The 16,471-nt window shown below is 40.8% G+C and overlaps 2 protein-coding genes across 2 annotated transcripts in view; both read left to right on the top strand.

Moving 5' to 3' along the window:
* Positions 1-4,729: 4,729 nt before the first annotated feature.
* gpr78a (G protein-coupled receptor 78a) lies at positions 4,730-7,265 on the top strand. The gene is made up of 3 exons (XM_008277929.1): positions 4,730-5,403; positions 5,599-5,712; positions 7,022-7,265. Exons 1-3 carry the CDS (start codon positions 4,730-4,732, stop codon positions 7,263-7,265), a joined length of 1,032 nt encoding a protein of 343 aa, XP_008276151.1.
* A 2,069-nt stretch (positions 7,266-9,334) lies between these two features.
* The window catches only part of cpz (carboxypeptidase Z), an 11,019-nt gene continuing 3,882 nt past the window's right edge, over positions 9,335-16,471 (top strand). Inside the window, exons 1-7 of the mRNA XM_008277928.1 lie at positions 9,335-9,556; positions 10,080-10,112; positions 11,266-11,317; positions 11,478-11,800; positions 11,903-12,118; positions 14,180-14,415; positions 15,813-15,974. Of these exons, the coding sequence (XP_008276150.1) occupies positions 9,463-9,556; positions 10,080-10,112; positions 11,266-11,317; positions 11,478-11,800; positions 11,903-12,118; positions 14,180-14,415; positions 15,813-15,974 (1,116 nt within the window). The 5' untranslated portion in view covers positions 9,335-9,462. The remainder of the gene's footprint in view (positions 9,557-10,079; positions 10,113-11,265; positions 11,318-11,477; positions 11,801-11,902; positions 12,119-14,179; positions 14,416-15,812; positions 15,975-16,471) is intronic.

Here is a 16,471-nt window from a genome sequence, read left to right as displayed (position 1 = left end):
TGGATTGCTAAGAGAATAGCAACCACGCTTTGAGCCCAGTGGACAGTCAACAGAAGGGATATTTTAATTTGTCAGAAACAAAAACAACACTGTTTCTGGCTTGATGACAAGACGTATTTTTCCCACTAGTCATGGGATTTAAAGAAACCATGCTGATTGGCTGGTGGATCCATCAGCCTGTTTTTCCCTTTAGGTTAACAGTCTGGTGCAGAGCAAGACATCTTTGCAAAATGCTGTCCAAACTGCAGTGATGGAGTTGAACAAGATCAGCTCAACCCAAATTATTGTCCTTAAATACATCATTTAGATAAACACAAATGCATGCAAACAATTTATTTGCACACAAAAACAATGTAAAGTGCAAATATATTTATTAGTGTGTACATTAGGTAATGAGACCAATTCTTGTTCTGTGGCCATACATGGAATTCTTTTCTTTTTTTTTAACAGAGGGGGGTAAATATGTGTTGTTCCACCGCATGGCATCTCTAAAACAGACTGGTATTCACGAAACAACCAGGTATGCACGATACTGGAAATGATATTGGGAAGCTTGAGAGTGGTGTTGCAGAAATCACAATTTGATCGTGAGTCACACTTCTGTGATGTAGAGAGTTAATGTGGTTTGTTGACGCTGGCTTGAGGAATGTTGTCCCACTCATTCCAGAAGTGAGAAAGAACTCCTGGCGAAGTTGAGGAACACATTGGGGGACAGGATCATGTTGTCGGACGCGTCAATCAAGAGGTTTCTTAGAGGACAAAGGGTGGAGTTGTGGATATTTTAATGCTTGCATGCAACCTTAACTGACATGCAGCATCCAACAGCCAACAGCACATTCTCAGCCTTCTCTTGTTATTTGTGGCATCAAGTCATTTGAATAAAGCTGCATTTTCAGGTGGCATTTTATAGTCACTAATTCAAAGGAGTTACAGTGTGCTCTGATCATTGTCCTTTAAAGCTACACCTAACTATGGTGTGGATTAACTAAAGAGAGGAGATTTTGTCATCAAACATCTCAGACATGATTCCTGCAAATTGGCCAAATGTAACATTTTTCTGAACAGAACACCAGAAACAAGACTTCCTGAGTCAGAAAAGAAAACCATTTGCATGGTGCACATATATTTTTATTCAGTGTATTTGTTTTGTACATTGGCAATCTAAAACACTTTCCTGATTATATAAACAGTTACAGAGGATGTGTGAGGGTCAATGACACAAGACAAAAAGTCTTAAGTTCTGCTAAAGACTTGTCTTTTGTCTGTAATTTCAGAGCTGAGGTCAACACCTTGAACTTGCTGATTATGTTGGTGCTGCGTTATTGTTCATGCTCATGTGTCAAGAGAAATAAGAGGAGGGAAGATATGAGCACAACAAACACACACATAATGTTGGTAATATTAATGGAATTTATCATATATTTTTTTTTGTCATGCATGCTGAAAGTGAAAAATTCCCGTTTGCCCAGATCTCGTGTCCCCATCATCAGCTACATTTCCCCCAGAAGAGGTTTCACTCCTCTGAGAGTGCATTGTTCACGTTATCAAGCATAAGAAAGTGTCACCATTATCTGCATCATGCATTTGCACACACTCAGTCAGCCTCCCATACTGCGAGCACATGACCAAGAGTGGAATAAAGGGAGAGAGAGAGAGAGGAAGGGAGGGGAAGAGAGTGACACAGAGCGTGGATGAAAGTGAATCTATATGTGTGTCTGGACATGTGAGTGTCTGTGTTGGTTAGCATTTCTGTGCATTTTCTCTGTAGCTCAAAGGGCTGAGACCTATTCATCCACCCAGACCTCCACAAATGCTCACCCACCACATTTGTTTCCATTCTTTCTCTCTTTCCTCATGTCGCATCTCTTGTTCTCCTCTGATGATCGTCACCATCAGCGCCGGACAGCTATTGCAATGGAGGGGCCATGGTAGCAACACCTCAGCAAAATGCTTTCCCTCTCTGCTCTTTCTAGTGGAGAAGTGAATTTAATAGAGCAGACAGATCAGGGTCAAAGCTGCCAGAAATGGGCAACCCTCCTCTCTCAGTTACCAACAGCCTTCAGTAGTAGTAAAGAGCCGCACTCAGGGCACATGCAGTTGGAATAAGCATGTATTTATGTGTGGTTTTTCTTGTTAAAATAGACAAAATTCACCTGCAGGGGAACCAGGCCTCGGGAGAACCGAGGTCGACTTGCGTGCAGCAGTGAGGAATGGATGAGCAGATGGATGCACGGACTGGTGGACAGACACTAAAATCATTTTCTAGCCTGAAGGGAGAGGAATAAAGGCGAACTTAAGGTGATGAGAGAGCTCCATATTGTGTTGCCGACCGTGGGAACTGCCATGTTATGTAATGGTCGGCACAGCAGCATATACATAGTCATACAGCCAGAGGCAGTGGCTCAGGGGTGAGTCAGATGGACCCCTTTTTTTTCTGCTAACAGGACTTCTTAAGTGCTCCTGCCATCAGCATTCTGTTGCTTGCATAACAACCTCTCCAGCCCCGGGAACCCAGAGAAAACACGTGATCACTAAGAGGGTTCCTTCTGGCTAACGGGTGATTTCTCATTCCCTCTCTTCCCCTTTTTTTTCTTTTTTCCTCCCCTCTCGCTTTCTCCTTCTTATCAACAAAGGGGCTTTTTTTTTTTTTTTCCCTTCTCAGCAATGGACTATACAGTGAACATGGCTAGCAGTTCCACAGAGGATAGCAGGATGACAACATTTTTTTTTAAAAAGGGGGAAGTAGATTGGGGGGATTACTGCTTATACTGTAAATTCTTGGAACCTGTTAATGACTAAATATAATAGTAGCCTTTGGGGATAGTGGGGATAAACAACATCTGGGGAGCGAGAGGAGGAAAAAAAAAAAGAAACACAGCCCACAATGCAGCCAATAGACAACAGACAGTGTATAATTTGTGTACATACTGAGGGCAAAAAAAAAAAGAAAAGCTGCCCACACGTTCTTTACACATCATGCTTGCAGAGGTTAAAGCTGTGGAAGATTAAAAAATAAAAGCAAAGCAAACAGAGACATAAAGAGAAATACAAGTCACATTGTTGGATGTATTTCCTCTCTTTGTATGCATTTACTGTTAATATGAGACGTTTGTTGTCGCAGAAATGATGCAGGCGATTTTAATATCAAATCACGAGGCAGAAAACAAAGTGAAGCGCTGTGTTTAAACCACTGTTATTGGCTTTTATTGGATGTTTTTTTCTTTACTGAGATGGAGACGCTTCAACCATGCAAAAACAAAAATGAGAACAAAATCAACAGCTTCTAAGAGCCAATGTGTGAAATTCTTATCACAATGCAAAAGAAACTGTCCTCTTGACATGTGTTTTTTGTTGAATCATGGTGCAGTGAATTCATGTATATTTTGTTCTTTCTTGATCTGAGTTCTTTTTATTTAATCCTTCATAGAGAATTCATACATGGAGCATCCCCCCCAAAGAAAATTGTGTTACCAGTTTTTCAAAGTATTTTCATTATCATAATTAAAATCCATTTGAGCTACAGTTCAGGGAGGGTTAAGAAAACGATTTAACACCTGAAACCAACATAGCTGCCTGTGAGATATTCTATGCAACGTGTAGGTTAACCGTCAACCATCTGTCCTGCACATGTCCTTCCTTCCCCTTTAATCCATTTTCCTCTGAGCCTTTTATGTTCCCTTCTTCTTCTCCTAATTCCCCCCCCTCCCCTGCTCCTTACGCCCTCCAACCTGCCTTTGTAACGTGTATTCTGCCTAACACAGTGTGTGATATGTTCAAGAAGTGTGTTTAAATGAACGCGTTCTGGCAAATGGTTTCTTACAGGCACGTTTGAAGGGAGATCAACACAAATCAGTGCTAAGTGAGATGAAGTTCAAAGAGTGATAAAGCCACCAGAGATTTGGTGTTGCTATGGAGATGAGTGAATCTGTGGATGTGTGTAGCATGTGGTGTGTGTTTCACCTGATGTTTTTGGTGGGTTGTACTAAATCTGTCACTGTGGTCACCACTTAACTGTGGCTATGCGCTTCTAGAGGGTGTTTTAGAGGCAATAAATGCTGTTTGTAAAAGAAATAACACAAACAGTAACTGCCTCACACACAACTGCAAACACACACTGCAAGAGATCTCAAATTTTACGCAGCAGCTCCTCCAACGAGCACCTTTTCACAGTCATTACGCAGGTTTTATTTGCAAAAATGACACAGCTCATCTTTTTGGGATATAACAGGAAACTAGTGCGCAAAAATCCATGACAACCCCATCTCTCATATTAACTCCTGCTCGCATGAATATTGTTCAAGCGTCACATGAGCCAGCTACCGGCTGCACGTGCAGGGCGCACGGCATCGCCAGCTAGAGAGAGAGAGAGAAGGAGGCGCTGGATAGTGCGCATGATCGAGAGTAAACACAGAGAGACCACTTGGTAACCACAAGTCATCAAGTGCTTTTTCACTTTGGTTTAGACAAGTGCAATTACTGGAGAAATTAGAACAACATTAAGAGTAATTCTGGATGTTTTAAGCAACTTAAAGACTGACAGGAAGGTTCTTTAGGGCATTTCAGCACCGGACAGCTCTCTTTCTCCGTCTCTGCGCGTCTGATGCGCACAAGCTCCTGTTTGGCATGTGGCAGTGAACCGTCCATCCCAGCTGGTGGGGGGTAAGAGCAGAGAGCATGGCGGGATCTCCACGGCATCCTCTCCAAATCTGCTAAAGCCGGAACTCGAGAGATGAGCATACCGGAGTTCCTCCTGGAAGTGTCCATCGTGGTCATTTCTGTCGTCTCGCTGCTGACCAACTTGTCAGTGCTGCTATGTTTCACCCAGAGCGCCGAGTTGAGAGCTCACGTGCCGGGAATCTTCGTCCTAAACCTGTCCTTCTCCAACATCCTCCTCACTGTCATCAACATGCCCGCCACTTTCCTCGGGGTGGCCAAGAGCGCAAAGCCATTCGGGGACTTGTTCTGCAGCGCCGTGAGCTTCTCTGAGACTTTCATCACCACTAATGCCATGTTGAGCATGGCCGCGCTGAGCATGGACAGGTGGATAGCGGTGGTGTTTCCTCTGAGTTACTCCAGCAAGATGCGCTACAGGGACGCCTTTCTCATCGTGGCCTACTCCTGGCTGCACTCTCTGACTTTCTCCCTGACCCAGCTCATGATGGACTGGGGAGGCTACAGCCACACTTACGCGTCGTGCACGGTGCACCTGGACGCGGAGGAGGCGTCGCAGCTGACCGCCTATACGACTTTCACGGCGCTGTTCCACTGCAGCAGCTTCGCGCTCTGCCTCCTGGTGCTGTGCTTCGCCTACCTGAAAGTTCTGAGAGTGGCCAGGTCGCACTGCAAGAGGATCGATGTGATTACGGTGCAGACTCTGCTCCTGCTGGTGGATATTCACCCCAGGTAGAGTATAATGGAGATGTAGACCCTGAACATTTTTTTTACTGATAACTGTCTGATGATTTTTTTGAGAGCTGGAGAAAACTCTGGACTCATTGTGCACAGAGCTGCTTTGTAATAATCTAAATAGTTAATATACAGGATTTATCAATAATTAATGTCGCACATGAATTAATCTCTCTGTGTCTTGTCTGTCAGTGTGAAGGAGAGATGTCTGGCCCAACAGAAGAAGAGAAGGCAACGTGCTGCTAAAAAGATTTGCGTCTTTATTGGTTCCTTCATCCTCTGCTTTTCACCCTATGTAATAACAAGGTAACACACTAAGTTTATGCTGACCCTGCACTTTTTATCATGTCCCAGACACGGAGTCCACAGACACTAGACACAAGGTCATACAGGTGGTTAAGAAATGAGTAACACAAAGACAAACTGCAATGACATGTCTAATGTCCAGTGCTGTTGAATCTGTAGTTTCAATTCTGTGATAAATTGCTTCAGTGTAAAGATACAAGAACAACACGAACCTCTGAATCCACTGTCAAGTTGAGCCATCACTTCTCTAACTCTGCATCATCATAATAGGCTTTAATGAGGTGACACTCTTTTGCAAGGATATTGCAGTAGATTGCATGAGACTGATCATATTATTATGTCTATGCAGGAGCTAACAGGTGGAAAGTAACTTGAAAAGTGTATGCTTTAAGAGAGCAAAAGTGAAAATATCGATGATTAAGTCTCACAGATGCACTAGTGGTGCAAAAATCTCTTCTTGCATTTAATTGCTGAGCAGTTTCTGCAGCTCTATTTTGTCGAACTAAACACAGAAATTAACTTTTTTAACTTTCTTTTCCATCACCACAAGCCATGTTTCTTCCACTGTACAAATACAAGACCCAGTTTTGCGGAAAATCTAGTTTCTACCTCATTAACATGCCTAAATGTTGGGGTTTTTTTATATGCTGGAAAACATAATATGGGGGAAATAAGTAGTCAACACCATGGCTGAGAATTTCCACCATGAAACCGCAGTGTACTGATGACAGTCTCAAGCATTGATTCAAACTTCTGGGTTTTCAAATGAATGGAAATCCTACAAGTTTCCAGTTTGAACATGAACATGATAAATGACTCCATTATTACAACTTGGCACTGTGTAGTACAAAGTACTTTTACAGGGTTGTGAGAAGAGTTGTAGGTGAGCTGGTGTGCTTGAGCTGCAGCTCGCAAGGCGGGATGGATGCAAAGAACAGCAGGGCCGTCATAGATCCAACAGTGCAGAGTTACATCTAATCCTTTTTGTGGCAAGAGAGGATTAATTTTCTGGGGGAAAAAAACTTATAAATATGTAACTTTGATACACAGAGATTAGTTTTTAGGGATTAAATCAGTGACTGGAGGAGGACTTTAATTCAGTTTTATTCATAGAGCCCAAAATAACAAATCACGAGGGCCTATGTGGCCTTAAACCCTCAATTTGAAAAGCAAAACCCCCAAATCCCTCTTACAGGGGCAAAGTGGAGGAAACCTCAGGAAGCGCAGCAGACAAGAGATCCCTTTTGTGTTTGTCTATAATTTGTACCCAATGTAGAGCTGACTTTTTCTGCTTGTGTTTGTGCTGCAGGTTGGTGGAGTTGCTGCCGTCTGTGCACATCCCCCGCTACTGGGGCATCGCCACCAAATGTCTGTTCTATGCCAAGGCCTCCAGCGACCCATTTGTGTACTGTCTTCTTCGTCAGCAGTACAGGAAGGTGCTGGTTGGCGTCATCAGCCGATTTGTGAGAAAAGATCAGTACTTCATGTCCGTCCACAGCACGAGCAGCACGTTGGACACCACAGATGACAACTGTGTCGCCAGGATCACCTGAGCCTGATGGGCTAGTTTTTTAAATGATTCATCTCTTCTGCAGGAAGGTCAAAGGTCAAGGTCTTTAAAGTGTAAAAGATCAGCAAAGGGAAAGAAGTCCATGCCTTGAGCTGGACCATGGGAGTGTTTACGCCACAGTATTTCCAGCTGGAAGGACTGTGAAGGACACATGACATTGTTGACTCAATGAGACCGCGCTCACCTCTGATGTCTGCCAAAGGCCTTTTCAGACTCTGCAAACTGCTATTGTTTCCCCACAGGGCTCTCGTCAGTTTCGCCTGCTGAGGCATTGCCAAGGACGCACCATATGAAAAAAACCCACAGCACCGTGTTTGCTGCCGTCATCGGTGTAAATGTATCGCTGAAGTGCTGTAACACTGAATATGTCCAAAAAGTGGTCTTTAAGTGTCAGAGGCAAACTGGAAAAAATGCTTATTCAGATGACTGTTTTGGAGCTGTTGTTCATGTTTGTGTCAGTGCCAGTAGAGTGTAAAAAAAAACAAAAAAAAAAACTGGTGTGAAGATGTTATATCACAGCGAGAACACATATTAAAAATAAACTCCACTGCCACAGACACACAGTCTGCTACGTATGTGTAAAACATCATTACAGGTCTGGGAATATTTTTATGCTGTACACTCTAAAAAAATTAGGGTCCCAAAAAAAACAAACCCCCACAACAATTTGAATTAGTTTTTTTGAGTTAGGACAATTTTGAATAAAACTGAATCCAACCAACATGCAACTTAGAGTTAAAGGAAAATAGCTTTTCATCAATCAAGGCTATTTTTAATTGTTCGTGTTAACCATCAGAAATTCTTCAGGCTTGTTAAAATGGAGAAAGAGATTGGATTGAAGAAAAATCAATTTATGAAGCTGATTTAATTAACTTACTTCAACTTAATTTTAGTTTTAATTACACACACTATTAAGTTGATGCACTTATCAACATTTTAACTAGTTCACCCCACCCTTTCAAATTTTTGTTTGGGTTTGTCTGGGTTTGTCTATTCTTTTTTTTTCCTTTTTTTATTTTTATTTTTTTTTCTTTTTTTTTTTTTTTTTATTTTTTCTTGTTATTTGCTTTTTTTTTTTTTTTTTCTTCTTCCCAAAACGGTATTATCAGGCCCTTAAAATAATTACAAAGGAAAAAAAAAGAAGTAACATAAAAGCAGTAATTCATATTCAAAGGTAAATCTATTGCAATTTTTAATCTAAATAGATAAAACCTGCTAAAACGTTTAATTGGTAGCAAAACTTGGAAAGAACAGAATATGTCACACTCAATAACTAGCAAAGTTTTATTCTGATTGTTTAACAAAATGTTGTTTCTAAATATCAGTTCAGCTTGTTACTATTATATCATTATATTTCATGTTTACTTTTTAAAATGTAGATTTTTAAAAAATAGACGTGTTTGGTGAACTGATGGAGGTAGGTCCCTTAATTATTATTATTTTCTTCTCTCTTTTTTGCATTAATCAGAGGTGATTTCAAACTTGTTTAACTTGTGGCCTCACATGATATTACCGTTTGTGAATTTTTTTTGCTTTTCAGTATTTCAGATTGGTCTCACTTCAAGGACTCATAAGGATGGGGGTTCAGCATTTTACAAAAAAAGAAAGAAAGAAAGAAAAAATAAAGACAAAACTCAGATGCAAGATTTTCTACACCACATTTTTACCTCTATAACTACTTTTGTGACCCCCTCAGACTTATTTTGGGATCCTGTGGCCCCTCTGGAGGGATCTCTATTATAAATCCACATAATAGCTTCCTATTTTAAGAACACAAAAGCGAGAAGATCGACGTTGATGAAGTTTCACAGACACATTAATGGTGCAAAAAAAAAAAAATCTATTCTTGCATTTAATTGGTGAACATCCTCTGTAGCTCTATTGTGTCAAATAACCCAACTTCTTTCATTCCCACCCCCACAAGCCACGTTTCTTCCTCGTGCCCCTCTACACACACACACACACACACACACACAGTGAAATATGATCGGCGCAGCGTTGAGCCATACTCCTGGCTCCGCTTTTCGGGTCAGGGATGCTCCGCGCAGACAAAGGAAGGAGGTTTCCGTGCTGTGGGTGGTAATTATCATCCAGCCTGAGAAGACAGAGACGCAGCAGCAGCAGCAGCAGCAGACACACTCACACTGCCACATCACACACACAGCCTGCTGCACTACAACATGCATTTAGGAGTTTCGCTGCTGTTCCTTTTCTTTGCGAGAAGTTGTCGGTGCGCCCCGCAGCAGACTTGTCATCCCGGAGACGAGTTTTTAGGTAAGAGCTCTCAGTTTCAACACATGTGCTTACTGCAACCTGTGAACAGTAAGTTAAAAAGCATGGCTGACTGTTTTTAAGGATGGAAATAAGATTTAAAGTGAACGATTTAAGTGGACACTGCCGAAGTTTCCCATCAACAGAACTCTGACGGTGCGCAACACGGATCCTAATTTAAACACCCATAAGATCAATCCAGTGATAATTACTAACCTGAAAATTGTTTGTTATAGTTCATTTTTCTCAATCTTCGTCAGCTTCATTACTTTATAGCTACATCTGGATTGTGCAGAAACCTATTTGATTTCGTTATGCTGCAAACTGAACATCATGCAACAGGCAAATTGCCAGCTGTTCTTTTCCTTCTTCTTCTTTCTTTTCTTCCCAGAACCACATCAGTCTTGTTACAAACAGTGATCACAGTAAACAACAGTTCCTGCTTTGCCTTCTGTCATGCTTTTGAAGATGTCGCCTCCTAGCGTTGGATTTGTTTTCTCTAAAGTGTGACTTGTTTGTTCCACAGGAAGATGCAGCAACAGCGTCTATGAGGAAAAACGTATGTGGATAATTTATTGCACTTGTTTTTGCAATATGAAATGCATGCATTAAACAAAACAGAGTTTATATTTTCAAGTTTAAAAAGTGATAATAGCTGCAAATAATGTTACATCCGTGCAGTGTGTCCTTAGCTGAATCTGCAGGTCATAAACTGACCTCCAGGGCTGGAAAACCACACAGTTGGAAATACCAACTGCTGCTGCAGCAAGATGCAACAGGCCTCTGCTTCAGGTTCATTCTGTACCTACCAGAGGATTTATTGGGCCTCAAAATCGCTTTTCTGAGGCTTCATACATCAGACAAGTGTCATTAGTTTTCCAGTTAGATGGTTAAAAAAAATAGCACTTCTTTCACTGATTTCCAACCCAGAGGCAGTGAACGGTGTGAGTGGCAGGTTGAAACTGAGCAGGAGGTCAGTGACGACACCACAGACTCATTCCTCATGGAAGCTCTAAAGTATGTAAGAAAGGAAGTCCAAAACCTGTAAAATGTCCCATCGGATCTGTATGTAGCGCAGAGATAAGACATTGTTCCTACATCTGCTTTTAAGGATGTGGCATAAAGATCTTTGAGCACAGCTGCAAATCAAATGTGAAGAATACTGACCTGAAATGCAAAGCTTCTTCAAAACTAAACCACAGAAATGGTTACTTTTTATTTTTAAAAATTAGAACACAAGGCAAGAAAGACTTTTGAGAAAAAAACAAATGAATAAATACACAAAAATAAAGAAAGCTCACCTGGATTGAATCGTTGGATTTGTTGGGTTTTCTTGTATGTTTTTGTAGGGCTGTAACTTTAGTTTGTTCAAGTTAATATCCATAACTAATAATGCTGTAGGGTCCTCGGCTGAATATTAAAATTAGTCTGGTTAATCTACATCATAAATGATACTGCAGGGTCTTCACCTTAATATGTATTATAGATAGTTAAAGTGTATTTTATCCTTAATATTTAAAACAGCCAGCTAAATGCAAATCATAAATAACACTGTCGGGCCTTGATGACAATATTTAAACTTGTTTGGTAAATTTTTAACATCAAGCTTTTTGGCTTAACACCTGTAAATAGTATCAGTAACTTGACTTGACTAAATGAATTAAACTCTGTCCTCTTTTAAACATATCATCTTTCTGTATGTCTCCTGTCAGCTACGTGCACAGAGCTGAACCTGGGCTACTGCAATGATTTGGAATATTCTAGGTGGGTCATAAGAGTGATGAAATCAGTGCATATCAAAACCTTTAACCACACACAGCCTTTGTTTTGAGGCTTGTGTTCTTATTGTTTAAAACCCAAATAAGTTTTTAAGTTCTTGACAAATGATTGTGTTTAAATCCTGCTGTTTAAACCATACTTCCAGCACCATATTCCCCAACATCCTCGGCCACCGGACTCGCATGGATGCAGAGTCAGGAGCAGAGTACCTCCTCCTCAGCGTCATCCACGGTCTGCTCAACGGGGAGTGCTCCCCTGAGATCCGTCTCGTAGGCTGCTCGGTGCTTGCCTCGCCCTGCAAGGATAACAAGATGATCAAACCGTGTCGAAGCACATGTGAGGCACTGAGGAAGGACTGCGCTCATGCCTTTGAGGCCATCCAGATGGCTTGGCCCTACTTCCTGGACTGTGATCGCTTCTTTGCCAGCGACCAAGAGGGCTGCTTCGACCCGCTGGCAGGGCTGAAAGGTAACGGTCAAACTGTTGTAATGCTCTGTTTGCACCAATGCAAACGAGGTTAAAAATCGCACTTTGCTGTCCTTTACCTAAACCCTGGTGTCCCTCCTTCAGCCAGACAGGAGCTGGCGATGTCCAGTCTGTCTCCTGAGGAGCCCAGCACCATCATCCAGTTCACCTACACCTCCAACGCCCAGATGTACAGCTTACTGAAGAGAACGGCAGCCAAGTGCTCCCATATCTCTCATGTGTACAGCATCGGACGCAGCACTGAGGGCAGAGATCTGCTGGTGATTGAGTTCACCAACAACCCGGGACAGCATGAGCTGTGTGAGTAACAAAGCACACTGTAAAACAATCACAATGTGATATTTGTGTTACGCTTTTCCATTTTTTATTTTTATTTTTTTACCATTTTCATTGTCATTTCTTGGTTTACCTACATGGCACTGATACTCATCTTATCCATAAATGTGCATTATCAGATTTTTTGGCGACTCGTTGGCAGTGAGAACAACACAACATTTATCACTTTATAATGCTGATATTGGGAAATACTTTACAGATAGTTTCTCATTTAAACATCTGAGTAATACGTCACAAAGTTTACTTGCTTATTGCTTTGGTCTTGTGCAGGTGATATGCAGAGGTGTTATAAGAACTTTTACTGACAACAGCTTCTTGCCAGAAACAGCAGTGAGACAGATGTTGTTACAGACCTCCACAGAGATGTGGTTTTGTCACTAATAAAGTATGTTGGTTTTATCTGTTTAGATCAGTGTTAAATACTAGGCTCGGGGGAAGCTTACTAATAACTTAAACCACTATCACTTGTAGTAGTATTAAAGACTCTCTCTCGTGAAAACCAAGCTTTTTATCTTGTTAACATGTCCCCATGATATTTTAAACTGCCATATATCGATGACAGTCTCAAAAACATGGGTTTAAATCTCTGGGGTTTCATACGTAACATATCTAAAGAACTAAACCTGTCAACTTGCTGGGTAAGGTTTTTCGTACTATTCTTCTTCTTCTTCAGAATCCGTTTCCGAGCCAAACACAAATGAGCTGTGTGGTGCAGGGGTTGGTGGAAAATGAGTAGGAGACTTCATCTTCACATTCTAGAGGAAGCAATGGTACAGAGTTACATATAAGCCATTTAAAGGATTATTTTCATGGGAAAATGTCTAAAGCTTTAACTTTGACAGATGTGAGTTTTTAGAGCTGAAATCAACACGTGAAAAGGGACTTTAAATAATTCTGTAAGTGCAGAGTGCAGATCAGCCGAGGTTGTCATCATGCTGCAGGTGGTAGCACTGATTGTACCTGAGACGTGCACATAATGAAACACGGTGAAAGGACCCACTCATCAGTTAGAAAACATTAGTGCTAACAATATTGCTTGTGTGAGTTTAAAGCTGGACTTATCAATAGTTTTACACAAAGGAAACTAATGATTTGTGACAAACCCTCAGAGAATTATTAGTTATTGTTTAGCTCACTGTTTTGAATTTATGACCCCCGACGTCATTTTTTAAAATCTAGTGTTGAGCAAATACCCAACTTTTGAACATAGAAGCAATGTGATTAGTGTAAGGTCATAGAGTTTTGAATGATGTGACATCTACGTGATACCGTGTTTTTCCACAAGCCAGAACATTTGGCTTAGTTTTACATGAAGCATTTATGTGATGTGTTTGATAGGAACAAAATGTTATTGATTTGTATCTGCATTTAGTATAAACTGTTTGGTTGGACTGGATGACTCCACATCTCATGATTTCCATCCACTGCCAATGTTCAGAGCATTTATTTGAGCCCAACTCATAACATGCCGCTGTTTTCTCTGGCAAGCTAAGACCAGACAAGATTCCCTAATTAGAAAAATTCTTCTTTCTCCTGGATGTCTGAAATCGATACTCATGCAACCTCATGCCAGAAGTGAAAGTTCATGAAAACACATGTGAAAAAAGAGAATCAAACCAACTCAAAGCTTTGATGGTTTTTATATCCTGCTATCGCTTGAATCCTAAATTGCTCTTTTGCTCTCACTAGCTGTCACATTGATCTCACCAGCCTTGTTTCCAACTGTTTTTAGTTTAAAAGTCCTGATAAACACACTGCGCACTACCTGCCCAACACCCATTGACAGACAGAAATAGTGACAATGAACATAGTAGCAGTTAACAAGCCGTAGTTCCTTAAAAAACAGAAAAGGTACTAAAATAGAATGAAAAGATTGCATATATTGGACTTAATTAAAGATAGTGTTGGTCAATGTCTGCCAAAATGTCAATATTGTGTTTACAGCTTGTCCCACTGCCCTGAAGTGGCCAAAAAAACAGAGTGAATGCAGCTTTAATCACATTTGCTTCATCCCATGAACCATAGTGGAGCCAGAGATCAAGTTGGTGGGCAACATGCATGGCAATGAGGTTCTGGGCCGCCAGCTGATCCTGTATCTGGCCCAGTACCTGTGTTCAGAGTATATTCTGGGAAACCACCGAATTCAGACCATCATCAACACGACTCGCATCCATCTCCTGGCCTCCATGAACCCTGACGGCTATGAGCTAGCCGCCGCAGAGGTAGAGGATAGCAATGACCCGGAGCTCGCCAACCATGAAGTAAATATTGTTAACAGAGGAAAAGACAAAACCGCCATTATCCGCTCTCATTTTATTGTCTGCTCAGTTTGAGGTGTGGAGGTGGAAGAACAAGGTTCTCTGGTAAGGACTGCTAATGCAGAGACCTTTTGCACTGTAGGTTATGACATGGGGCACCATGGAGCACCATTGTGGCAATGTAGAGAGTTTTGCAAACACTGAAGCTTTAAGAAAAGAGAATACTCAAGACTTCCACCTCCTACCTGTTGCTCAGTCTGTCTGCCTACATAGTCGTTCTAGTCCTGGACATGTTCTCCCACTGCCAAACAAAGTCATCAACTAATCAGATCTCAACATAGCTAGAAAAAAATATACAGAAGATAACCAATTTAGTTCCTTCACTGAATTTGAGTCCTAAAAAAAATGACAGCAACTTTGGATACCATAGCAGGCAGTGGGAAAACAGCATGTACTCTGCATGTTTTCACTTCAGTTTTCTTGCTTGTTTATAGTAGAAGTCTCTTACCTATGTTTATCCTACTGTGCATTGTATGGTATGATTTTCCCAACAACTTTCTGTTGGCATGTCTTAATCATAATTTTGTCATTTTCTTTAAAAAAAAAAAAAAAACTCTGCATGAATACTATGCTGTGGACTGATCATGTGCATGCTCAAATTTGTGTATCAGTCATTTGAGACAGGACTGCTATACGTATGGTAACGCTTACATTATGAGACCCATAATGTAAACTAGGATGATCGACATTGACCATGTATGTAATTCTAAAATGTACTGTGTAGCCTAATTTCCTATTGGTAATGGAGAATTACACATGTACTGGTCTGAATGATTTACAGTACATGAATGAAAAATTAATGGAAGTTTCCAGTATTCTGTACATTGTATGAAAATTCACTCTGCATATTTATATGCGGCATATTGCATGTGTTATAGTAACTTTTCAGTTATACTTAATGTATAAAAGAAGAAGTAAAACCTCAAACTGTTGTCATATTTCCACTGTATATGACCACATATACACAAATGTTTACAATATGTAACAGTTTGCAAAATCCAACAATCCCTTTTTAATTGTTTGGATAGAAAGTTCATGGACTGAATACCTTCTGCTAACCTAAAAAATTAAGAAATAGTGGTTTTAGCCACCATTTTCTATTTTTCCTCATGACGGATATATGGTCTTGTCTATGTGTTAACAATAGATTTAGCAAAAGTAGTCTAACATGTTCCTTCTTGAATTACTGACTAATATTCACATAATTTGCTTAATAGTTTCTTCATGTAATCACTGCTCCTACTAATGTCAACATACCACCATCACCAATATTATTATTACCATTCTGGACTGTTTCACACCTTTTAATGCTTCTAGTTGTTTGAATGCAAATGTTACAGGGTCACTTGTTGAATGGTTGGACCAACGGTCGGACCAACGCCCAGAATCTTGACCTAAACCGCAACTTTCCGGACCTCACCTCCACATTCTACCGGAACCGACGCAGTAGACACTATCGCATTGACCACATCCCAATCCCTGATGCCTACTGGTTTGGGAAGGTACGAAGATGCTAGAAGTTTTGACTATTATTTATGCAAAAATAATGGTTGAGCAAAAAAATGTTGGCACTAGTCTATAGCAAATTTTTATTTTTAGGGTCCGAGGACCCCTACTTGCTGCAGCAAGGATAGGGCAAGGACCCCTATTGTTCCTGCTGCGTTTCTTTCTTTCTTTCTTCTTATTATTTCCCTGACCAACGCGTTTGCCTTAATTTGACCCCCTAAACACGCTCAAAAACTCACCAAAATTGGCACGCACGTACGAATCGGCGAAAAATTTGATAAAATGAAAAAAACAAGAGAAAAATGCTCTCTAGCGCCACCTAGTTACAGAAAAACACACTAAAATGGCCCTAGCTTCTAGTAGGAATGTCGCACAGAGATCAAACCAACATCAAAACGTTCGTCTCAATGAGACCCACAAATCTCGCACTGACACCCCTGACCTATTTCAAACAGGAAGTTCACAATTTGCCTTTCAAAGTAAAAAAATGAGC

The sequence above is a fragment of the Stegastes partitus genome, unplaced genomic scaffold, assembly GCF_000690725.1.
Source record: "Stegastes partitus isolate 25-593 unplaced genomic scaffold, Stegastes_partitus-1.0.2 Scaffold110, whole genome shotgun sequence".
In the NCBI taxonomy this organism is placed as follows: domain Eukaryota; kingdom Metazoa; phylum Chordata; class Actinopteri; family Pomacentridae; genus Stegastes; species Stegastes partitus.
Note: the sequence above shows the minus strand (reverse complement) of the source record. Positions and strands in the feature narration are given on the sequence as shown.

Coding starts and splice junctions, on each gene's coding strand:
- gpr78a (XM_008277929.1), top strand. CDS start 4,730: ATGAGCATACCGGAGTTCCTCCTGGAAGTGTCCATCGTGGTCATTTCT. Junction 5,404..5,598: donor CTGGTGGATATTCACCCCAG/GTAGAGTATAAT, acceptor CTTGTCTGTCAG/TGTGAAGGAGAGATGTCTGG. Junction 5,713..7,021: donor TCACCCTATGTAATAACAAG/GTAACACACTAA, acceptor TTTGTGCTGCAG/GTTGGTGGAGTTGCTGCCGT.